The following is a 25913-nucleotide window of genomic DNA, read 5'->3' as shown; positions in this document are numbered from 1 at the left end:
ACAATTTCTTGCAGAGTCCTGTTAAATTCTGCCAGATCATAGGAAGGAACTGGGACAAGATTCCTGCCTTGCAGTATCAAAGAAGAGATGATTAGCAATGCCTGTAAAGATATAACTGTGCCTAGAGGAAGTCCCTGATAGGGTTGTCAGTGTTACTTGTGTTTAGTCTTGTGCACACAGTGATTCTGGAAAGACTGCAGAAAATTAGCTCATCTAATCAGAGCTAGAGATAGCTGCTTTTTTCCTGTTTAATTAAGCATCGTGAGATCAAATCAAAATTGTTTAAAGTTGTTTGCATCAGATAATGATTTTTATTAGGACTTAGATATAAATAATAGTATGGAATTGCTGTCATTAAAATAACATGCCATGTTGCATTTGTGGATGTTGCTGCCTGATGTGATTAATAATACAAGTTTTTCAAAGAAGCTGATAATCATTTCTGCTTTCCTGATGGATAAAAAAATGTGACTTTGCTGCAAAGAGATTTACCAGTATCATCTACATTGTTCACAGTTCTCACACAAATATGTTTGTAGGTATTGCTGCTTTAACTTCTTTACTAAACAAAATAATACAGACTTGTTATGTGGCTTTCTCTTATAGTTTGTTTTAATTTTGATTCCAAATTAGAGCACATCATAATTTCAGTTGACACATAAGAAGTCAGATGATGAAAAATTAGATGTGAATATAAGAGTACATGTTCCACCTATTTCAGGAAAGATGGAAGTAATTTTTTTTTTCACTATTTCTGCCCATATGCTATATACTTAATCAACACTGTAAAGGTACTGTTAACTTACAACTTTATGTATACATAAGTACACATGCACACCCCTTCCAAGGGTAGATGCTGCACCAGTTCCTTTTGTCAGGGGAATAATCTGTAACTTCACTTGATACTATTTTCTTTCAGTTTGCATATAATTTGTGTTTTGACTGACACACTGGAAGTTCTGAGCACTAGAAAGAATAAAAACAAAGCAAAACCTCTTTTACCTTTTCCTTGTAAGAATTTATTTTAAACGGCATTGCCTGACCTCTTAAACCCAGGGTGCTTACAGGTCTATCAGTGAAGTTAAGGATGCTAAGGAGGAAATGTCTTTGGGACATAATTATGTTTTAATTATGCCCTGTAGCTAATGTAGATGCAGATTAGACTCAATAATATCTCTGTGTATTTTCCTCTGAAACTTTCCTTTTTTAAGCCAAAAACCAGCATATCAGTGTCTTACAGCTGTCGAGGTTTAGGAATATTTTGTAACTGTTTTTCATAAGAAAGTATTTTTGTTACAGAAACTTCTAATTAAAAAACCACTACATTTTGCATAATAGATTAAAAGTCTTAAAGCAGTATTTCTTAAATGAACTGGATCTGGTATAGACCCATTATTTTTCACCATATTTTTGTTTCATTGGTGGTATTCCAATGAATCCCAACTGAAGATGAGGCACTAGAAAAGTGCCTCATTGAAGAGTATTAGACTGTAATATACATGAAGGCTATAGTGTGCACATAAATATTTGGGGAAACACAGTAGTAAATGGTACTAAAAATGTGTACTCTTTCGCTTCAAACTCAATTCCCTTTTCAATTTTCCCAATTATTCTAGTCGAAACTGGAGCTCTGCAGTCTTTGTTGCAACACTGAAGTTGTGCTGACATTTGGCAATGATGATGCACTTTAATGTGCTTTAATTTCTTCAGTATTTTTTTAACCTGTTAAAAATGTATGATTTTCAGGTTTCATCTTCTGAATTATGTTAAAAGGGAAGATTTTGGGCAATCTTTCAGATTGTGGCTTGTCTTAGGGGTAGAGGAGAGCTCTGACTATAATCTGTCTTCCAGGACATTAACAGTACTGGCACAGTTTTAGTGATGTGCTAGCTACCATAAAAAGAAAGAGGATCACTTTTTGTTGTTACATATTAGACACAGAAATCTGCATATAATCATCTACTGTATGAGCTAGTTGGTGATAAGGTTCTTGCAGTGAAGAGAGTGAAAGCAATAATTATCTTTCCTGTACTAAAACTAATTTAGATCAGAATCTGCTCTCTTATGACTGGTTTTATTCTCAGCAACACACATTGCTGTAGATATTGCTTGATGTAGTGTCTTGTTAGAACTGCATGTATAAAAATGAATGGTGAAGCCCGACCTTTAATTTTCTACGGTTCCTTTTGTAGTTTTGAATCACTTGTCAGTCCTTGCACTTCATCTTCAGTGTAGATGGACTGTACTTGTCAGAAGAGCTTTCTGTTTTATTGGCCCTTGCAGCAGCAGCAAGAAAGTCATTCCGTGACATTTTAAGAAAAGTAATAGATGGATATGGCTATGTGGCTGAAAAATTTCTAAGTTTAGAAGTATCTGAGTGTCACTAAATGTAGAGCTTTCAACAGCCTCTTTTGAATATCTTCTTAACCATGCAGCTCTAACCATCTGCTGAAAAATGCCTGCTGCACGTTGCTGCACACACCACTGGTAATGTATTTAAGCTCTTTGGCTATTTACCCCAAGTTCTGACACAGGGGTTAGTGGTTTTTGAGATGCAAATCTTTTCATCCACATCTTTTTGCTACCTACCAGGACAAGCTGAATGACACAGCAGATGTCTTCCAGTTTTGTTCCTGTGCTCTTCGTTGAAACAATGCTTTAAAATAATTTTATCAAAAATTCAGGTATCCTGGAATTGTATAAACTGTTTACAAAAACAAAACCCAGGATTCTGAATACTTTTTTTGATCATGTCCCTGTAATTGCTGTAACATCATAAAGCTGTCATGTTCAGTCTATACTCAGCCAATAAATCATGACTGTTTCATATTCAGTCATCCAGACAAGCAGCATATTGTATCAAATGTGCACACTGCTGATATATCACAATAGGCACGATGTAAATAAAAAGGTACTTTTACTTTCAGAATTGATTTAAAATTCTGCCTCATGTCTTTTGAAATCTGTTGGATCTCATGAATAAAGACAGAACAGCTCTTCATACATTATTTGTTCTGTGTGCAATTTATGTTTTGGAAATTTAATATATTAAGATTTAGGAAAGGGAAATGATGATAGGGCTCAAGTATTTCAACGTTAGAGGTGTTACTACTTCTTGAGAAAAGGTTGGATTCTAATTTTGTATGAAATGTATAATGCTATTTAGTTGTGAAACTGAATTCTATAGGCTAGGCTTTTACATCTCCTTGCATTCCCTCTTAAGTCTGCTTACAAAGAAGAAAAACAAAATGTCCTTAAATATGGGGTTTTTTGTGGAGTTTTTGTGGTTTTGGGTTTTTTGTTTGTTCGTTTGTTTTCTGTTTCCCTGTTTTTCTTTTGGTCACCTGCTATACACGTAGGAGTGGAAACATGGTCTTTATGGCAAGTTTTGCTGTTTAAATTCCAATTTATTTTGGTTTTTTTTCATGTACTTAATGGATTTGAATTTGGATCATGAATTCTAACAAACTTTAAAAAAAATCAATTACAATAGTTGGGCTTCTTTTTGTACTTTGTTACCACAGTTATTTCCCTGTTTTTAGAAGTTTACAGCAGGCACTGAAAGTGAGATGTGTGTTACTTTCTGAAACAGTTCAGAGCAGTCTGGTAGTGGAGCTTCTTTATTCTTCTGTTCCCATTTTCTCTCCAGTCAGGTAATCTTTTAGTCAGAAAAAACCTAAAAGGATAGGAAAATAGTCTTGTGGTTTTTTGAAACAAGCATTCTTTTGTTGGGAGCAGAAAGGCTCTTGTTGTAATTGCAGTCTAGAGTTGAAATATGTCTTGATTATAGTGCACTTTGCATAGATAAAATATAAAATGCTCTTTGTATGTAAGCAGTTCTCTTCATTATGACAGCAAGGGCTGATACCTGGTTTTCTGTACTTCTGTTTGATCATTATCTTAAAATGTGATTTTTGTCTTTTATTATCTTGTTAATGAATAAAAAAATCTGGTTTTACAGCAGAGTTTTTAGAGAGAGAATGCTAGTGATCTTGAGCCAAACTATGCTGTTAGGAGAGCACCAATATCTGGTTTACTCTGTGTTCAAGAGGGTTCATAAACATCAACTATCCATGTACTGTTTTGTCTTTCATTGCCTTGCTTTTGTCATTCTTTTATGACTGCCTCAAAAAAGCTGAGTGTATGTTTCTAGAGTAGACATAAGGAACATACTTATCAGCCTGAGGAAATTTATTCATTACTCAGTCTCTTTGTAATTTTATTTTAAGAATTACTTGATTTGTTTCCCCAATGATCAATTAATCTAGAAAATAAGTAAATTTTTTTTTTAATTTGCACTTATACTGAGGATTTGCTGACATCTTGAAACATGTGATTGGGGCTTAATATCCTTTTGTTCTGTCCCTGATCCAAAAGGTTAAACCATGTCTCGGTAAAAGCCAGGGGTTTTTGTCACAGTTGTATCAAATTTTGATAACTGTGTCACTTTGGTTGAAGGGATGTTTTTCATTTTTCAGTCACTGAGTCGCTTTGAGTGATGCTGCCATGTTTGAAAGTCTGAGGCTTAGGGTAAAATTCAAATAAAATTGTTGAACATCATATGAGAGCATTCTTGTTTAGGGAATTGATAGGGCTTGCACTAGCAGCAGGAAATTAGTTTTGGACTTTGGGTCCCTGGCCAGTCTTCATCCCTGTTCTCTGTAAATCTGTAACACACGGTGCTGTGGTGTACATGTAAGTATGGATTTCTCTCAGTTTTGATACAGACAAACTAAACTTCTCCTTGGTATACATTCTCTTTACACTTGGATTATAAACTGCCATTATGACCAATAGAAATCTAGCCTGTACAGTCAATAGTGCCCAGAGAATGATTTATTTTATGAGCCTCCAGAGCAAATGGAATTGCTCCCCAGACTCCTCTGGTTGCATTGACCACCATTGATGATAATGAGAGATGTCTGGATTTAGATGTTTGGACTGGAATCTTATTTCTGCAGATGCAGTTAGTTACTATTCTACTTCTGTTGAACTTTCTTAGTTAATAAAAATAGAGAGAGGACCCCCTCCCTCTATCCCCACCCCCCAACAAGCCACAGGTGATCCATAGTAAATGTGCTGAGCAATGCCCCCCAGTCCCTAAGCAGTGACCAGCAGCACCCACACAGCTTAGAGCAGTTTGTGTACTGAGCATGATTTCTGTGGTCTGGAATATCCCTTGGCTAACTTTAGTTCTGGTGCACCTCCTCACTGGCACAGCATGGGAAACTGAGAAGTCCTTGACTCAGAGTAAGCCCTAATCAATGTGTTAACAGCATCATTCTCATACTAAATTCAAAACACAGCACTGTACCAGCTACTGGAAAGAAAATTAACTTTATCCCAACCGAAACCATCAGAATAATTTAGATACAGAAAGAAATATTGCAGTGTTTTGAAGTAGCTAATAAAATCTTTTGTAGGTGACCAAGCATGTGCCTAAGAAAAATTAAGTTGTTATAGGGAAGGCTTTAAGATGTGCTGTGCTGATAATTTGATGCACTGTCTTGAGGCAGAAGACAGCCTGCTGTGGTTTATGTTTTACTTTTCCTTTTCCAAGTCTTGGTGCATGTAAATGTGTGAAAAAACTGTGTACATAAATTGTGTATTTAGCTAAATTATATGAAGGCAAGCTTTGACTGCTGAAATTAAAATCCTACAGTGTCAGATTTTAGTTCCTCAGCCCCACACTTTATGCTCATATGGGTAGTTAGCATACAAGGTGTTTGACTGATATAAAAAATTTCTGATTTTCTTACAGTAGATAAAACCTTCTCCAGCACTAAGTGATTGTTGCCTCATGTAGTTTGGTAATCCTGGAACTGGAGAGGAAAAGGTTTTTTATACTGCTGTGGATTGGTCTGTGCTGACTGCTGCACAATGTAATCGTTTTCCAGCTCCGTTTTAGGTGATGTCTCTGATCTGTACCTTTGAGGTAGAAATTGGGCTACAGGGTGGTAATTTAGGACAAATTTTTGTTGTTGGCAGATAGAGAAGTATTTATTTGTGCTCCTAAATACAACTATGCTTGCAAAAAGATAATCTCAAGTTGAGGTTATTTTAAGAATGAGCTTAAAAAAAGTTGCTTGGATAAAGATATGCCAACTAAGCAGTGTCAACAGTAATGATTTGAGTGACTGCCTAGGAAATGAATGAAGAAGAGAGAACCAATTATTTCAGCAGATACGTGACTGTGTGTGATAAATTTATGAATCTGAAGCTGTTATCTACACAGGCTCAACAATTTTAGACAGGAAATTACCCAATGACTGTTTCAAAAAAAAGGTGTTAAGCCATTACTTCTTTGAATTTTGCAGACTTGGAACTAATCAGGTGGTCAGTCAAGAAGCTAGACAAAGTTAGTGCACCATTTAGCTTACATAATAGACTTTAAATAAATAAATTATGCATCTATTCCTTTCCCTGAAAAGAATAGATGCATAAAATCTTACAAGAATATATAAAAATAGTTTTAACTCAAATATGAAAGTTTTGTGGAAGTGTGAACCTGAGCATACAGGGCTTGCAAGACCTTTTAGCAAATTATTTTCCATCCTAATATGCATGCTGAATATCAGATTTGATAACAAATTTAATGGGGCTCCTAGTTATGTGTACAGATACTAATCTGCAAATATGGCAAGGGGTGTAAGGAAGGTCGCTGTCAGTGCTGACATGATGCCCATTGTTCAGTGACAGGAGTGGCTGGGGAATGTAATTTCTTGTAGCTTTGAAAGTGTATATTCTCTTACAGCAAACTGATAATTATGGGGCACACATGATCCATGCTTTCCTGCTCTGTCTGTTGAAAACTTTCCTTCAAGGGCGAGCATACACCTGCCAAATGGTCCTTTTGAGGTCCATCCTCATTCCATAGCTAAAGATTCTGTGTGCATTTATGTGATCAGAACTTGTAGAAAAAAGCTTTGCCTATCTGGATCTTTTCCTGTCTGGAATATGGGAATCTGGTATTAGGCTGTACCAGTTGCAAATTTATAGCTTTTAGATGTCTGTATTTATATCTGTCCCTTTTTATTTCTACTATAATTTATAACTTTTTATATCTTCTAGTGAAGGCTATCTAGTACAGTACGTGTGTCTTAAGTAACATTTATTAGACAAATTAATCTGTATTACCCAGATACTCATGTGAATGCACCACATAAAAGCAGAAGATAAGTTCCTTGCTACAGTACACTCATCTATACCAAGTGATCTGTCTCCTAAGCCTCCTTGGTTCTGGCTTTGGACCGTTGGTTTTGTCCCACTTCTCATTACCCAGAGTTCTGTTTCTCATAGGGAGGAGTTGTCTAAGAAAGCCTCAGTGTCACCAGGATGCCCAGTATCACCATTAGCACATTCAGTATCATGCAATGGACGTGCCAGTTCATTACAGCAGACACTGGTGCATGAAACCTCAGAAATACCCACTTGTCTGGTCTGAAGTGACATCACCTGCATCCTGCAGCCATGCCTGAAGGAAAGAGAGGTCCCTAAAAAACTCTGTCTTTAGTGATCAAGTTAAAGCTTGGAGAGTTGACTTGCAGGTTTTTTTTTTAAAACAAAAATTCACACTGCTGCTAATGCCTAGACTTGCACGTTCCAAGATCCAAGTCACAATTTTTGGTAGGGCTGCCTTTGTCTCAACTTTTTGGCCTCAGTGTGAATCAGTTCATTGCTTTAACAAGATACATTTTTTGATCTCTTTCTCCCTTGCCAAAGCCATGGCCCATTCACCCCACACATAAATTATAAATGTTGCAGATTTTAGAAAGCTCAGAGAGCTGAATAGAGGCAAAGTGAGATAGTCCTGATGTGTGCCATACAGTTAAAAAATTGGAGAGAATCCTTACTGTCAAGTGTGACCAGTGGTAGGTCATCTCAATAGTGTCATGATGCTGCTTCAGTATTACTGTTCCATAATAACTTTGCAATTTCTGTTGATATTTAGAACACCTTTGGTGGAATGTGTAGATGATACCCAGCTTTTCTGTGAATAATTTTTTTGTTTTGTGGGAACCGTCAAGCAGAGTACAAGGAAAATGTACTTGCTCCTGCAGCATCATTACTCTTGAGCAAGTTCATATCAGGATTCATAAGACCCTCAAAAGTTCTTACAAAAATCACCAAAAATTTTTGGTGATTTTTCAAATCACTTAATTTGAGTCTGACCTTTTACAGGTTGTTGTCATAATGCCCTTTTAATAGATTGCAGTTGGAATGGATGGTAATAGTATTTTTGCGGGTTTTTAAGCTCTTTCTCTAAAATAGTTTAAAACTATTGGAATGATCCTGCAAGCATCTACCTGCGTGATATGTACTGTCTATAACTTATTTTGTTCAATGAACTCTAATTGAACCACTTCAATTTGGATCATTAGAGTAAACAGGAAGGAACAGATCCCTCTGCCTTCTTGTTTCTGCAGATTTGAAACATGTCTAATTTTACCTTGGTACTTTTTCTAGCAAAACAGGTTGCTCCTTATGTTGTTTTTTTTTTTTTTTTCTTTATGCACATCCTAGAGTAATGGTATTAGGAAAGAATGAGGCTGACCATGGAGTTCACTCCCCAGTGTACAAGAAGGCTGTTCTGCAGGATGGTTTTCTGTAATGAAATGTCCCAATTCATGGCTTCTTCCCTCTGAGAATGACTACACAGCCTGTCAGATACTGGCCCTGCTAAAATCCTGCTTCCTTGATCAAAGACGAGAAGAGCTGAATCACAGGGATGAGAGAGCTCTCAGTGATGTGTGTAACTGCACATGTGCCAACCTGCACCACGGAGCCGTGTTGTTCTCTGCCATCTGCCACTGCAAAAAGAGAGAAACAAACAGGATTACAAGAAAGCAGCAAGAAAATATCCAACCTGTCCCAAGGCTGTGTTGTGTTATTATGTAGCTGTTGTTTCTATTTACTGCAAGAGCTGCTTCTCAGCATAAAGTAATGAGTTAGGTACTAAAAGTAATTTCAGTGGGCATTAAGGCAAGTGATGTGAAAAGTACAGCTCAAGATTTTAGTGTACAGAGCTGTTAAAGAGGGGTGTTAATTTTCTAGGAAACTAAGCAGTACATCCTGAAGCATTCATGATTTGCTTTACCTTTGGGGAAAAAAAAATTAGTCTAACTTAATTGCTTGCTCAAATATCCTTTGTTAAGAAGATGAAATGTGCATTAATTCATCTTTTGTAAAGGAGGAAATATTCCAGAGCTTCTGGGTAGAAGAACAGGTGGCTGCAGGATCACAGATTCCATCTTCAGTTTAACAGGTTCATGCAGAGATTGGAAATTAAAATGCAGACATCTTTGTATCTGATCTTTGCTGCTTTTCAGGAGTAACCAGAGCATGTGCAGCTCCAAGAGGAGCAGCAGCAGGGCTTGGCCAGCATCTGCTGTGTCCTGTGAAGGAGTGGGGAGCTGTTCCCTTCCAAGTGAGAGCACACACCCAGGGAATCTTTCCAGTGATGAGTTGGTGAGCCCGACACTGTTGCTAGAAAAAGTGATGTTCATTTGCTATTAAACCATCCAGTTCTTTTATCTCCTGAGCAAAAAGGTTCACTAGATAGGAAGGAGTATTCCCACCTGCTTGATCCTGCCTGTGGCTATGCTAGAAAACAAAATGCTATTTTCTCTCTTTTCTTCCCCTTCCTGCTTTTTAAAAAGTCTTTTGAAGTAAAGTCACTTTGTCAAATGCACAGTATAGATTAATTAGTCAATATTTGTTCAGAGCTTTGGATGTCTTAAGCCTTACTAGGGATGAGTGCTGAATTTTAGTCTTCTTGTATTGACTTGATTATGAGCAGCATCTTGATGGAAAAGTTTCTTTTTTACTCTTTGAGTCAGGTGCAATTTAGGATTTTATTCTCACAGTTTGTGTATATTTTATACACATTTATCATGTGTATTTGCATATTATGTTATAGAGTTTTAAGTAGCTATATTTTCAAAATCATTGAAGTGTTTTATATGAAACAAATACATTTATGTTTCTATTTTGTTTTTGTCATCTTTAGACCAGTCAAGAGATTTCATAGGTATATGAATATTCTGAAGTACTCTTTGGACATCCACAGGCCAAATAGGGAACTACTTTTATCAGTAGAAATGAGAATATCCTTGCAGTAGTAGTGTTAGCAGTGGTATGTTTGAATGAATTTTCTCAGTATATTACATTGTCTTCTATCAATAAAATACCAGAGTTAGAGTAAAAAAATTAATTTAAAATGTTTTTTGAGAAGAAAACTTAAATTCTTATAGGTATTGTCTATATTTAGATGGGGAATTTGAGTTTAATGCTATAATTTTGACTTGAGCAAAAGCAGAGTTGTTCCTTTTATGTATTGTCATGGTTCTTTTTTAAGGCAAAGAGATACTGAAAAGGTGTAATTCTAAATATGATGCTTCATTAATTTATCATATTTGTGGTTTTAGAACTTGAAGTATGTTATTTGAACAAATGTTCCTTGATGCCTTACAGTAGCTAATGCAATTTAATGGAATCTGTATATTAAGTAATCTAATTCCTCTACAGATTTTATGTCACCAATTACCACGTAAAAAAAGACATGAGCTCATGTAATTGAATGGCTTCCACAGGACTTATCTAAAATGATATACTGATAACTTTGTGCTCAGCTGTAAAGATAAATGTTTGATTACATCTGTATACTTTAGAAGATTTCATTTTTTTGGAGGAGTTGGTAGTCTGTTGGTAGACATAAGAGAAAATCTTTTTTATACAAGCAAAGTATACTTCATTTTAGAATCTGAAAAATTGAACTTCAGTGCTGAAGCAAAGTCTAGGTGCAGCATTATACTTTGGGAGAACAAGAACATAAACCTGAGTAAAGAAATCTGAATTTCTGTTTGCTTTTTTTTTTCCTGATCAGGCAGTCAATTGATGGACATTTGTGAAATATTTCAAATTACCATGTTGTCTCCATTTACTAATACTGTGGGGTCCAAAACTTTGATTCTTATGTCATCTTATCTTTCAAGCCATTACAGAATCAGCTGAAAAGACCTTAAATCAATGAAGTTACACACTTCTTTTGAGCTGTGTTTGTAAAGCACATTTATGTACAAATGTGTGTTCGTGTAATGTAAAACTCAAAGCTAGCAGCAAGCAACTAGGTTTTTATTTTCCTTAGTTTGAGTATGTTTGGAAAAATGATTTTGTTATTCAATATTTCTATTTGCAGAGAAGGTAGAATTCCTGACCCAATATATAAGAATTTATTCTTCTGTTTTTATTCAGTTTGACAAAGGATATGCTTACAGCATTCGCCACAGCTATGGGAAAGAAGGAAAGAGAACTGATTATACCCCATACAGCTGCATGAAGATTATCATGTCCAATCCACCAAGCCAAGGGGATTATCATGGTGAGTTCCTTGAGGGGGAAAACCCCAAGCATTTACAAACAACAGAATCTCTTGGCAGCGAAGTTGCTCCCTCCTGTAGTCTTTTAAATTGTGTATTGAATTTCCAGACCATAGTGGTCTTGAACTAATCTCTTTAGATCAGACTTGATAACTGCTGTTTTTACCTACATTGTGTCATGCAGCTCAAGGAGACTTTAAATGTGCAGATACTTTAAGAAATTACCAATTGGAGGTGTTCTGAGACATGAATTCAGTCATACAGGAAGTCTGAAGTTTGCTAGGGTATTTTAAGAACTCATACAACTGTGTGACTAGACCTGGGAAACCTACACTTGCTTCACTGTTGTTATGCTAAAACTGAGTTGGCATTCAGTTGTGTCTCGAAACTCACTCTAGGAGTTTTTTCCTCCACTCAGGTGGTGGAACTTTCTAAGTTACTGATAAGGTGATATTTTTACAATGGACTATGCTTTTAAAGACCAGTTGACCCTCATTACTGTTATTTTCTTGGGTTTTTTCCACAGCTATTAAATGTACCAACACTGCCACTGTTAGTAAGGAACTAATTTAAACTCTTTTCCTGTCAGTGAATAAGAATTGTGGCCTCTTTATGGTGGGATATTTTATGTGACTCTTGAGCCTGTGGTGCCCTGATAACTCTGCAGTAAAGTAATTATTTAAAGAAAAAAAAAGGCAATTGTACACACGGGTAATTAACTTTCCTATTAATAAGCTGTTAGACAATTAGGAGCAGCTTAGCTGGTCTCTTGAGTGCCTTACTGCACTAACTCCTGAGTAAACAGCCTTGTTTGTGAGCTTGCTTATTTTTTACTGTCAGGGTGCCCATTCCGCCACAGCGATCCCGAGCTGCTGAAGCAAAAGCTGCAGTCTTTCAAGATCCCTCCCAGTGGAATAGCTCAGGTAAGACATGTTTTGCTTGACACTTTCATTAATAAGGCTCTGCTTTTCAATTTTACTTTCAATTTGTGTAGGAATGCCATATGCAGTTTGTCACTGTGTATTGTGAAATATTTCTTCTTATAAAGGTTTTATACCCGAATTTTAACTTTCTGGCTGCAATGCTCCCACTGATGTGATGATTATTGTCACTACCTTTTATTGTTTAATATTGTGAGGAGGTTTATTCCAATAGTGGATACAATCCAGAATTTTTTTATACTTTGTTTTACTGCACTGTGATTAGAAAAGAAGTTTAAATAATTATGGCAGTGTTTCAGAGAATTTTTTTTTATTCTTGCAGTGACTTGTGGATGACTACTATGTAGCCAGTACACAAATGTAATTCTTTTCTATAATAAACTTCTACAATCCATACATTTCTCATTATCAGTTGTGCTGACTTCCTCTGAACAACAAAAGCATATAAAACACCTAATGAAATTAAGCAGAAGTTTTTATCAGCTTTTAAAAAACGTGAACATAAATTGAAAAATCTATCTTGTAGATAGAATAAAATGTAGGAATTGGAACTTTGAGATGTGTCCTGAAGAACTGTGTCTCCCACTGCATTCTCTAGCAAGATCTTAAGGCAGTAAGAGGGTGTCATCATTTTCATTGAAAGAAGAGGTACTGGTGAGATTTAAGCTGAGACCAAACAGTTCTGTGTATTTACTGGCTGGAACCTGCTTTAGATCCTTAGGAGAAACCTGCTTAAAGTTGTTGTGTTTAGTTCATATGGAATGTCACCATTGTTGGTCAGGCATCAACAGACTGTTGTACCAGATGGAAAAGAATGTGAAAGTTCCACTTAAAGCAGTCCCTCTTGGAAGGACTAATTAAGATACAAATTAAAAGAGAATAGTTTTAAAGAGTTTATTGTTCACTATAGTAATTATTGACAAATTCCTGAAATACTCACATTTTTTGTAGGAGTATTTTTACCTTTTTCTCTTTTTTCCATGTTTTCTTCTGGTTCATATCAATAAGCATCTATATATCTGACTGGCCCTAGAGATAATTTTCTTTGGTTTTTTTCCACATATATATATATATATATATATATATATATATATATATATTTATAAAGAATTGATGCTGGTCTAGGATTTTTTATCCTGCTAATAATTGGAAAGATTGGTGAGGATTTACAGGCTTAGATCCCTTGCTGTATGTGTGGGTCAGATTTAGTAGAGGTTATTTCTTCAGTGAATTTGCACAGTAAGACAGTATCTTCATATTTAATGTAGTTCCTTATTTAATGTGAATTGTGATTTTATTTTTGTGTGTGTATGTGTTTAGGGTTTTTTGTTTGGTCTTTTCTTGTAAAGTAGAATTTGAATTCACTAGCAGTCTTATATTTTTTTATCAAAAGTGACTAAGAAAAACTGTCTCCATCAACATCTTTCTGCCCAGAAATGGATATTGTCCTTTCCATGACTTTTGTGGTGTTTAAGTGCAATTAGGGTAAAGGGCTCTTCAGTGTCCACTCCTAGTTTTAAACAAAAAAACCCCCAGCAAATTATACACCCTCCATGCAAAACCTAATAAAAATAAAATAAAATAATGTAAAATAAAAAATGTTGGCTGTGCCTGGCTTCTGAGAAATTAATCTTTTACATCAGACAGTCTTTGAGATATCCAGTAGGAGAAGAAGAAGAAAACTATTTGCCATCAGTCTCCAAGTTGTCATTATTGCTGCCTCTCCTTTTTGCTCTGTTATCATGGTCCAGTAATGTTTGTGTGACTAAGAACAGGTCAGGATCCTTCAGTCCAGACAGGGCTTTTAGGAGTCTTCTCTGATGTTGATGATGGTTGCTGAGTATCAGAAATGTTTTTTTCCTTTAGCTCTGTGAATAGACATTAGGAGTGGATGGTTTACCAGTCTTTCAATGGTCTCATGTAACTAGACTGGCATTCACTCAAACCATACCCTCTGACTCTTAGGCTGCCTGTTAACTCCAGGTCCAATGAGAGCTCCCTTACAAACTGGTAGATACTTAATTAATGGTTTGGAGCTTGACCTTTCAGCTTTGTATTTCAATAAAAAGTATGTTTTTTCTGGGGCTCAGGACCTCTTATGCTCATTCCTTGTTCTGTTCCAAAATTCTGGGAATGATGCAAAATTTTTAAAATATCTATTTTGGATTTAGCCATGCACTGGGGAATTGGTCTCCTGATGTGATTTTCATCTTTTGGTTAGAGTGCTCCATGTCTGCCCTCCAAACCCACAAACAAGGCCCTTCCTTGTCTTTGCAGCTTGTTCCTCATGGCTGTTATGTGAGCCACAGTGGGATAGCGTCTAGCCCTAATGGTTATGGTTTTACCCAGGGTGCTCAGTTTTCTAGGATTGGTCTCAGCCTTCTGTTTCTGGGGCTGTCCATACTCTTGACATGCACCCATTCCTTTAGGGTTCATAAGAGTGTCTGAGTTTTTCCAATTCAGATGAAGCATTTGATTGCTGCATGGCAGGAACAAACCCCATCCTAAAGGGCTTTTTCACAAGACTGGGTCTGAAAAGGGAAAGATGATGTGATGATGGTAAACAGCAAATGCTGCCAGATCTCACATGACTTCAGTAGTCAGTCTGAGCATTAGACTGCTTTCATTACATTCGTTTTGTAGTGTTGTCAGTAATGAAAAAAGGGATCAAAGCATTTGAATATGTGACTCTCCTCACTATTAAGTATTTGGATCTGACCTGTTGTTCCAGTCTAGATTTTCTGAGGCTATATCTTGTCTAGGATTGTATCTGCTGAAGAAATCATCTCAAAGTAATGCAGCAGATGACTTACAGGTCTTGTCTAGTTATCTAAGTGCTTGAAGCAGAGAGCTAATCCTGATGTTTATTCCAAGAACTGAATTATTTAACTTGTATTTTCACATTTTCCTTAGGTTAGTCTATATTTGTGAATGTGTAAGTGCATGGCATTTGAATTTATAGTGTATAATTTTTCATTTCTGTCTCTGGTATACTGCTAATTAGGTAAAATCCTCATGAAATCAGGTTTGATAACAGCTAATCAATTTGAAGAATATAAAGATTAAAGAATATGTTAAATTAAGTTTTTACATATGAGACATTGAACAAGTGCATGTAGTGACAGGGCAAGGAGGAAGGACTTCAGACTGAAAGAAAGGGAGGTTTAGATTAGATAAAAGGAAGAAATTCTTTACTGTGAGGATGATGAGTCACTGGGACAGGTTGTCCAGAGAATTTGTGGATGTCCCATCCCAGGAAATGTTTAAGGCCGGGTTGGATGGGACACTGAGCAATCTGGTCTAGTGAAAGGTGTCTCCATCCATGGCAGGTGGGTCTGAACTAGATGATCTTTAAGGTCCCTTCCAACTCAAATCATTCTTTGATTCTGTGATTAATGCATCTGTTCTGATACTGTACTAAATGCACTGTAATTTGTTGCCTGCACATCTTACATATAGAGAGATAGAAATGATAGGCTTTGAATTAGTTGTTTCAAAATATCTATTACTTGTTTCAGAATGTTTTCTTGCAGAAATTACCTTTTTCCCAAATCATGTCAATACCAATAGCAAAAGCAAAAAGTAGTAAAAATTTCTTGGTTTACAAACAGGAGAAACAGAGAGTCAAGACTAGTTCTTTTTGCTTTTCTACAAGGAATAAAAGCATTTTATGGAAAAATACTTATGTTGGTGAACAGCAGATAACTTCAGAAGAAGGCTTGTTCTTTCTAGTAGAATTTTTCTCTTAATTTAAAAATCTTTTTTCCCCCTATAATTGGGTTAAATTAAAGGTTTTGATTAAGTTATTCACTGAACTTTGTGTAATATTCTTCAACAGATTTAAGGCTTTGGTGGGTTGGAGATTCTTCACAGAGATGGAAATAAATAAACCAGTCTGTGCCTAGGCCTCTGATACAGCTGTATGTTTCTATGAATGAAAAAAATCCCATCAAAACACCAAAGAAAAGAACTGCCAAACCTGCAAAAAAAACCCACCACAAGACCACCACAGTGGAAAAAAACTTAACATTCTCCCTGTTGATCTAATATTGTAGAAGTTTTAGGTTATTGCTGTCTGTAAAAATATTTTCCCTTGCAGCTAAACAAAGTTTCCAGGAAAAGTTAGAAATTAATCACACACAACTGAGTCTATGGTAGAAGGATTTTCATGATAAGTTAATTCTGCAATGTAAAAAAAACCCCAACCCAAACTCACTTTGAGTAAGTTGAAAATAACAGTGGATAATTATAGAGCCCCAACTGTCCTGCTCTGCAACATCTTCACTTTGAGTGCTGAGGATCTGTAAAAGCAGGTGGCTGCATGCATCTGCCAAACATCATCTCAGCCTCATTAGCAGTCAGAAGAGCAACATCAGAAAAGCAAGTTGCAGATGGCAGTGAAGGAAAAGGCACATAACAGGAAAAGTCCTTGAGTGTGTACCTCTGCTTACAAAATAAAGCAATGCAGTGTAAATGGCTTAATGTGTGTAGAGGCAAAAGATTGCTGTGAATGAAGCTTTGAGTGCAGGTCTGTTTCTGGGAAATACTAGGGAAAAACAGCTGCAAGCTTGCTTTCATTAAGGACAGAAATGTAGCAGAAAAGATAATATTTATTAGGGATGGTGAATCTGTTTTATTTTAATAGTTTTTCTATACAGAAGACTCCTTTCTAGCTGGGCTTCATTCTGTTGCAGGGTTTAATCTTTTTTGTTTCCTCTTAGCAACTTCTTCCCTGATAAAGCAAGTTAATCTACTAAAGCTATTCTTCTTCAAATATGTTAAATGTGCCCCTTATTCCCCCTCCCTTTCATATGTGCAAAGTGGAACCTGGTCCTCCATGATGTGTACAGTTGAAACTTAGATATATATACTAACTTTTTTAATCTCTTTTAGGGTTTACACTAAGAATCAGTGCATACCTGAGTTTGTTTGCTCAATTAAGGTTCTGAGATTTAAAATGTCTACACCTAAATTTAGAAAACTTTTTATTTATATAATTTTATTACATGTAATCTTGATTAAATAAGAGGAATTTGGGGGAAATTGTGAATACTTATGAACTAGATTGAATTAGTTGACTTATTTCAACTGGGAAATTCACGTTAGACAGGTCTGAATGCTACAGAATATCATGAATGTTTCTTTTATCTAACCAACAGACAAATAGGTCTTCTGATAATCACTTCATATTATGTGAAAACCACTTTTTAAGTATATACATATAACATGGTTAGCATTTTCTTTAAAATAGAGATGGCTCTTTTGTATGGCATGGATTATATTGTAAAGAACAAACAAGCAAATGTAGGGCAATATGAAATTGAGGTGTTAAGAATAGATGAGTTTTTTCAATCCTTTACTAATTTTTTCCATCAATTTCAAGGAGAGAGGAGAAAAATAGAGATATATTTATGTACACAGATAGTGGCAGATTTCAGACTTCATTGCCTAGCTGGTCTTGGCCTTTGTGTTTTACAGAAGGTTTAGCAGGAGGTGGCAAGAGAGATAGAAATGTAATCAGCTGGGCTATTACAGAGAAATAATGGGGCTAAGTACTTTCCTGGCAGTGTGTTGCTGTTTTTATCCATTCAGTAAATGTAATTTATTTATATAGCTGTCAATAAATACAAGGCACCATCCAATAATGAGTACAGCAGGGATTTAAGCTGTATATTGCTGTGTTTGACACAAAGGTCAACCTTGGGAAATGGCTTGAAATTAACATTTCTTGAAAACTATTTTTCCTTCCACTGAGGCTATCTCTTAATTCCAGCAATTTTCTCTGTTTGATAAGCAGAGAGAGCATACATTTTGATTATATAAAGGAGGGAGGAGGTAATGAAACTTTAAAATATTCAACCAGCATTGCATTCTGGTGATAAGAATGGGACTTCATGCAGCACAGAAGAGATTACCTGAAGTAGAATTGGAAAGCAAATTGTATTTACAAAAGATGGCATGATTTTCCTAATGCGTGTTCAAAACAGCCTATTCACTCACATATTCTGCTGAGCTTGACTAGAAATAGCTTCATTTCTAAAAGGACAAATCTGATTGAAGGTAAAAGCATTCCCCTCTCAGAGATACTTGTCTAAAGGATTTGCATTAAATTTTCTTGATGGGAGCACAGTAGTATTTTGCTGTGCATCTGCATGAACTGGTAATGGGGAAAATAAAAATACAAATCATGTCCTTGATTGCTTCATGCTTCAACCACTTGAATTGCTAGATTTATGTCTGCAATTATAGAAGAGATGTTGCAATATGATAGTTTGACAATAACTGTCACAATGATATTACCAAAATATAGATTCAACTTATTCTTGAAGTTAAGAGTATTGAAATTGCATTTTAAGGGTCGGGTGTACCTTCCTGTGGTTTTATCTTGTTTTTAACGTAGCCAGGGCATTTTTAAAATGCTGTCAGCTATTTGTAGGATTCTCAGGTGTGGTGTGCTGCAGATGTCCGTGAGCTGTTGCACAGGGCTGTCCTGGAGCACCCTGGTGTTGCAGGTACCAGTAAGTTTTACGTGTGCTGTTTGTGAGTGTCTCGTGTCTCTCCCGTGCAGGTGCTGGAGCTGGTGAAGGGCATGCATTACCAGCTGGCCTGCCAGAAGTACTTCGAGCTGACCCATGATGTGAGTAGCTGCTCCTCTTTGTTCACCCACCTAGTCTTGAGGAAGGCCTTGGAAATCATGAATGAAGCCCAGAGGCTGTTTTCAGTTTGCCCATGCATCATTAGCTGTTTTGCCTTGTTAGTTATCCTTTCAGTAATTTCAAATATTCCTTTGTAATTTTCTGCATTTATATATTGATGATATTAATATCCTCAATATTACAAGGTGTTGTAAAATACTATGCTGTCTTTCTGAAAAAGTCAGTATGATTGAATCTTATCTATTTCGAGCCATTTAGCTTTTTCAAGATCCTGCTTTTAATCAAATTTGTAGGCTTTCATACATTGAGCAAGTTTGATGTGTTTAGATAGAACACATAAAAACCTTAGAAAAATGAAGGGAAAGTATCTAAAACCTCTTAATTAAATCTCCCAGCATTTTCATGTACCTTTTGTTAATTTTTATTTGGTGTTTATTCACATATGTAGTCGTGTGTGATTATTTTTTTAAATCAAGATGGGCATTCTCAGAGCTTTCCCATTTGTTTAATTGTAAGCAAAGTTATCTTAAAATTTTCTCCAAAAAAATTTAACATAATAAATGGTCACACTCCATCTCCTGTGTGATTTCTTGATTCAAAGAACCAGCATTTTCACTGGTTCAAGATTCCTTGTCATCAGAAAACCCCAGTGAAGCACAGCTCTTCTTACAGCTTTGTTCTCTTCACAAACCAAAAATGGAAGCATTCCTTTCAAACAGCAGACTATGGAGCAGCCTTACTAAGAATATGGATGAGGATTAGATGACCCACCCAGAGGCATTTACCACTGACTTTTTTGTTCTTAACTGATTTTCACAATTGATTTAAGTGGAAATGTTTGTTTTCACATATTTCCAGATGTCATATGTATGAATGTATAGCAAAGGTGTAGCCTGAGCCTGTGTCCACTGTTGTTTTGGCTGTATTTTGAGAGGAGCACTTTGTCTTATGGTCTTGGAAAATGTGAGAAAAAGTCTACTAATCTGGAAGGAAATTCAAAATAATATCCAGTTTTAAATTTAGGTAATACTTGCTCTGTGTAAGCTCATGTCAGTAGAAATAATAATTTCTCAAGATGACTGTGGACCCCAAGGTCAACATTCATCAAAAGATAAATCAGTACCATGCATTTTAGGAAAGCTGTCTTTCCATTCTTCCATAGGAAATTCCAGAAAAGCATTATTTTTATCAATTTTGTGGTAATATAAATATCTGTCTTTGCTGCTTGCACTCACAATCATCTTTCTGCTTTGCCCTTGATATCATTTCAGTAAGAGAAAGCAAAATACACACACACACACACACACACTCACACACTCACACACTGTAGTTTGAATGGCACATGCTTATGATGGCAATTTTTTACAGAATTTAGCTGGTTAACTTGTTACCAGCCTGCTTGGACTGATTTTTCTGTTCTACAACTCTATGCTTTATTAATTTTTAATTTTTTTTTCTATGGGGAGGTAAAAGATGTGTCTCTGAAGCTGGTGACCTTTACTTGCAATCAAGCCTTTCCTTTCCTGTATATCACTAGCAGAGTTTTCCATTGAAGGAAAGTTCACAAGAATGAAGTAGCATAACTTTGTTTCTTTGAGCAGGGAACAATCTTAAGTAAAATTTTCATGGAAGTTAATGGAATTGCTCACATGGAGAAATTTAATTTAAATTATGCAAAAATTTTACAAAGAAAGTGTTGGATATGTGTTGGGAAGAGCTGTTGGTGTTGCCTGCAATTCTTGAAAGTTAAGGTGTATGTGGGTAAGATTAACTACGAATGACTTTGTAATGGACACTTGTTAAAGATTTTATTTCTCTAAGTTCACAGGGTCAGCTTCAGTAGTCCAGTGCTTGGCACCAAGGCTGTGCTAACACAGGCAGCTGGACTAGAGTGAGAATGCTGAGATAGATTTTTGGGGGGTGGTGATGGGGGTTGTGTCCTTGCACTTCAGTGCTGTGTTCGAGCAGCATGGGCTAACAAAACCTGCTGCTCTGGGTATTCTGTGTAACCTGGGCTTGTTAACTTCAGTGCTACACCTCTCCTGAGCTTTGGGTTGCACTTTTTCACAACCACAGAACAAAAGCAAACATCATTTGTATGGCCCAGTGCATGGACTGGCAGGAGCCTCCATGTATCTTAATACATGTAGGCAATTTGTTAACTCTTCAGTAAGGGTGCAAAAGGAAAGCTCTAGCACCATGATTGCTCCACGTGGTTTTTCTCTAATATTAGCTGTAGCATTATCAGCTGTCATTTTAAAAGTTCTTGGTTAAAACCCAAAGATGTTACAGTTTCAAAATTATTATTTCAGGATTTTCAAAACAGTATTTGCTATAGCAGCAATATTAAAGTGGAGTTTGTGTGAGAGCCAGTATGTGCAAAATGTGCCAAATCCAAAGTCTTGTGTTAGTATCACCTACTTAGATGGATTACACAGTTGTGTCTGAAGTGCCAGGTCTTTTTGCTTGGTTAAAAGCTTAAAGTTTTAAAACTTTTGCATGTTAAAAGCTTAAAGTTTTGGCTGCACAGAACATACATTTTACTTTGGCTATGGTGGATTCCAGATAGATTTACCAGTGTGAATTGGCAAAGCTGTTAGAGAAATCTGCTTTCTCTATTTCTTGTAGTAAGTCTCAGCTATCTTACAAACTAAGTTAATGATGAGGCTTTTAAAATTAACATGCTTTGATTTATATTACTTAAAAACATTGTAAAACTTGCATAAAGTTGTATGGTCAGTCTAATGTAAAAAAATACTTCCATTTCTGTATTCAAATTTCTTGTGAATTTCCAGGCAGAGCAGAAAATTTTTATTCAAAGAAATGCTTACTGAACCTTATTGAAAATTACAGAGAACAGAATTCTTTTTATATCACTATATTATAAATGAAGATAATGAAAAAATCTTCCCCCTTCTCTTTTAAAGCTCTCAGAAAAACTTGATGATTTGAAACTAATTAATTGTTGTCTGCGCTTCATCTGATAGAGTTTTATTTAAGTAGCATTCAAGTTTGAAAAGGAAAAAATGGTACATGGAATAATCAAATCAACAATTTTAACTAACAACCCATAGACAACTTTTAAAAACACACAAATTAAAACCCACAAATACCATCAATCACCTCTGAAGACATGGTTGTAGGCTCCATTCATACAATGAGCTGCTTCTATAGCTTGTTCCAGACTGCTGGGGAGAGAAGAGTTTAGAATAAAATTAAGAGTTACAAAATAACTCTTAAATTGGTCTGATGAGAACTGAGATTTTAAGGTTAAAACAACCACAGCTCATTAACAACTTCTAAGGGAAAGCCACTTTTTCACTATATCACTTCTTTTTAAGCTTTTTTCATGTAAAGAAGTAATTTAGTTCCCATGTAATGAAAATTGGAGCATGGATGAAAGCTGGCTGGATGAAACTCATCCAGATAAAACTAAAATCAAATTCAGTGATGACTTTGGGTTAGGTTTTTTGTTTTTTTTTTTTTCATTATGCCTTGGAATACCAAATTAGAGTGCTAGGACTGTTACTTTTAAGATTTTTCAAGCAAGGTCACTGACTACAGTTGCTAATTCATGTCTGAATAAGATTTTGTTATCCATGTCACCATTTTCTAATGGAGCTTAGCTAGGCAGTGGTAATGCATTTAATCAGGGTTCCATTTAGAGCACACACTGATCCTCTGGTTTATGATTATTCACAAGCAGCTGAAATTTAAATTGGTGGGGTTTGGCATATTAAATTAGCCACAGTATGTCCTCAGGAGACTCAGTGTGTGTGCAGAGTTGCTTATTATGCCTGAATTGGCCACTCCCTTCTGGGAAAAAAGGAATGCAGTGGGAGCAGAAATTAACAGGTATACGACTCTGAGTGTTCCATGGTGTGTTGTACCCCATGTTTGGTAAGTCTTCCAATGTATTTTAAGAGCAGTGGTTTTTTTTAAAATGTTCCTACAATTCACATGAACTCACAGGCAGATGAAAGGTGCAGGTTGCCTTGAATAGGAGGTGAAAGCACCTTTTAAAGTAAGCATTTCCAACTTCTGAGCCTCCCAAAAGAAATACAAAAGTTATAACTCTGCTTCTTGGTCATTACATAAAATAGCTTCCTATTAAAGCTGAAAGCTTTCTTTATTTGAGGAGCATCAAGTGAATGTTCATTTTTCAAATAATTCCAGAGTTGAAAGAATGCATCTGCTGAAGTAAAAAGTAGTAGTACATCTCTGCTGCTAGTTTTCTGTATTTTTAGCACTGAAGACTAAATGTTCTGTGGTACTGGTTGTGCATCTAGAGTCAGGTGCTGATGGTGGCACTGATGGAGCAAGGACAAGTTTGATCTCTGGGGCTTCTGTGTTAGCTCACTCCCTTGTAAATATTGCATTTGTGCCTTCTTGGGAAACCAGGGAAAGACATGAAGCTCCTCTTTTCCATTTGCAGTTTCACTCTTATACTTAAGATCTGGATTTATACTGTGCAATTGCTGCAACTTCTAGCAGTGTTTTTCACTTTCATTTGCACTCTGAGCCTCTCCCACTCCCTCTTTTGGATTGTGAAAGTCCATTTTAAGGTGTAGATTCAATGGTCCTACATCTCTAAAGAGATGCCATTTTACTTGTGTGTTTTTAGATGCTTTGTGATGTTATTTTTTTTACTATAGTAAAGACAGTGTGAAATAATGTTTGAATATGCCAAAGTTATTTTATTTCTGCAATGAAGGAAGAAAATTTCTGATGAAACTAGATTTGTGTTATGCTAACATTTACTGAAGCATTATTTACAAACCAATGCCTTTTTCTTCAACAAAATTGGAACTTATTAAATTGTTAATTAATCTGTTCTTGAATATGAAGATGAGAATTTTTAGAAGTAAGTGTAATAACTTGGTGTTCCTTTCCTTTTATGTGCAGATTGATGACATTGGGTTTTCTTTGAATCATCCTAATCAGTACTTCACAGAGAGTCAGAAGCTGTTAAATGGTGGTAGAGAACCGAAGAAGGAATTCAATAACTCGGGAAACTTTCAACAAAAAAATAATAGTCAGGAAAGCATAAATTCAGGTTCCACTCCTGCCTCTTCAAATGAAAAAGCTGATACTGAACTGGAAGGACTGGAAGCATACTTCACTGAAGACTAAGCAGCTGTGTTATTTGGGTTATTTTTGCTTTGTTTTATTATTTCCCTTCTCTAGCTGGATTTGTCCCTGTACTGAGGAATATGCACTTCACCACCTGGAAGACAGAAGCATTTAGTGCTTTGAGAAGGCTGAAAAAATGAAAGATATATATTGAAGCTGTAATTGCATCCAGTATTTATTCTTACTGCTTTAGGAAGCTGTTTTATAGGGTGTGTTTAAGGATGGGAAATGAAACTTTCTTCACAATTATTAGGTAATTTTTGTCGGATTTACCTTTTTTTTATTTTCTTCAAAATTTTCAACTATTTTCATCCCCTTTTGTGATCACTTTTCTGTGTATCATCGTAATAAAAAAATTGCAAGCCAAAAGTTTTTTGTGTTATTTTTTTAGCTATACTGGGATGGTAATTAAGTAGGTGTTCTTATGATCAAAATTGCCCTCTGGAGGAGTCTGTCTGGCTCTTCTGTATGAGAAGCTGAGGGAAATCAGCTTCCTAATTTGTACCTTGGCTCTAAATTTAGAGAGCTGGTTTTGATAGTTGGAAGAGAACCTAATCAGAGTTTAGACACCTGTATGTAAGAAAGTAATAAAAAAAAATATACTCTAGCAACTGACTCATTATGAGGAAGCTAAAAGCTTATTAGCACATATTTCTGTGCAGCAGTCATGCTGATGTAGGAAGTGGTTTTCTTTCCATCCAGCCTGTAATCTCAAATGTACCCCAATTCAGTTTGGAGTTGAGTATTTCAGAAGGAATGCTGGCCCCCAGCTTGTGAAGTGCAAGCATCCAAGACAATAAAACATCTCAAAGCGTTTCAGGATCTAATGATGAAGAGGATGTCACTGTTGGGTGTTCAGCAGAAGGAGGCTGAGGAGCTCCCAGACTGAGTGGGGCTTTAAGTGCTGTGCTGAGGTGAGGAGTGCTGCCCTGGCAAGGGCAATGACAGCAGCTGCCACCACTGTCACTGCTGTGCACCGGATGCTGAGCACGCTGTGTTCCTTCTCTGCATGTTTTGGGAGGTTTACTTTGTGCTAGTTTTTGTCTTTACACTGTAGCTGGAGTGGTCAGTAGCAGGTGCGGGAATGTGCAGAATGTGCCTTTTGTGTGAACTGCTTCCAGAAGGGACCCAGTTTGCATGCATGCAGCCTGATTGGCAGCGTGAGCCAATGCACAGCAAATGGAGGTGACTTGAGAGATTGCCTTGAAAATGGTGAACATTTCAGACAGTCCTAAATCCATGTAATTTATCCTGGTTTTGGCTGGAATAGAGTCAATTTTCTTCCTGTAGCTGTTACTGTGCTGTGTTTTGGACTCAGAATAAGGTTGATGACACACCGATGTTTGAGATGTTGCTGAGCAGGGTGTACTCTAAATCAAGGACTTTTCAGTGTTCTGTGCTCTGCCAGGGAGCAGCTGCACAAGGAGCTGGGAGGAAGCACAGTTAGGACAGCTGACCCAAACTGGCCAAAGGGACATTCCATACTGCAGAATGTCATGGTCAGTGTGTAAACTGAGGGGAGTCACCAATTCCCAGTCAGTGTGTGGTGAGCAGTTGTATTGTATATCACTGCTTCCTCTTGGGTTTTATTCCTCTATGTCAATTACTATTATTATAATAATACTTTAAGTTTTTGTTTCAGTTATTAAGCAGTTCTTATCTCAACCCATGAGGGTTTTTTTTGTTTGTTTGTTTGTTTGTTTTTGGGTTTTTTTTGTTTTGTTTTTTGTGGGTTTTGTTTTGTTTTTGTTTGGGTTTTTTTTTTTTTTTTTTTTTTTTTTTTTTTTTGTTTGGTGTTTTTTTAC

The 25913-nt window shown here is 36.3% G+C and overlaps 1 protein-coding gene across 1 annotated transcript in view; it reads left to right on the top strand.

Annotated features, from left to right (window-relative positions):
- Positions 1 to 24477, top strand: part of PRIM2 (DNA primase subunit 2) — an 89592-nt gene extending 65115 nt beyond the window's left edge. The window contains exons 10-13 of the mRNA XM_005483949.4: positions 11254 to 11380; positions 12219 to 12301; positions 18888 to 18956; positions 23881 to 24477. Of these exons, the coding sequence (XP_005484006.2) occupies positions 11254 to 11380; positions 12219 to 12301; positions 18888 to 18956; positions 23881 to 24108 (507 nt within the window). The 3' untranslated portion in view covers positions 24109 to 24477. The remainder of the gene's footprint in view (positions 1 to 11253; positions 11381 to 12218; positions 12302 to 18887; positions 18957 to 23880) is intronic.
- The last annotated feature ends 1436 nt before the right edge of the window (positions 24478 to 25913 follow it).

The sequence above is a fragment of the Zonotrichia albicollis genome, chromosome 3 (genome assembly GCF_047830755.1).
Source record: "Zonotrichia albicollis isolate bZonAlb1 chromosome 3, bZonAlb1.hap1, whole genome shotgun sequence".
Taxonomy (NCBI): domain Eukaryota; kingdom Metazoa; phylum Chordata; class Aves; order Passeriformes; family Passerellidae; genus Zonotrichia; species Zonotrichia albicollis.
Note: the sequence above shows the minus strand (reverse complement) of the source record. Positions and strands in the feature narration are given on the sequence as shown.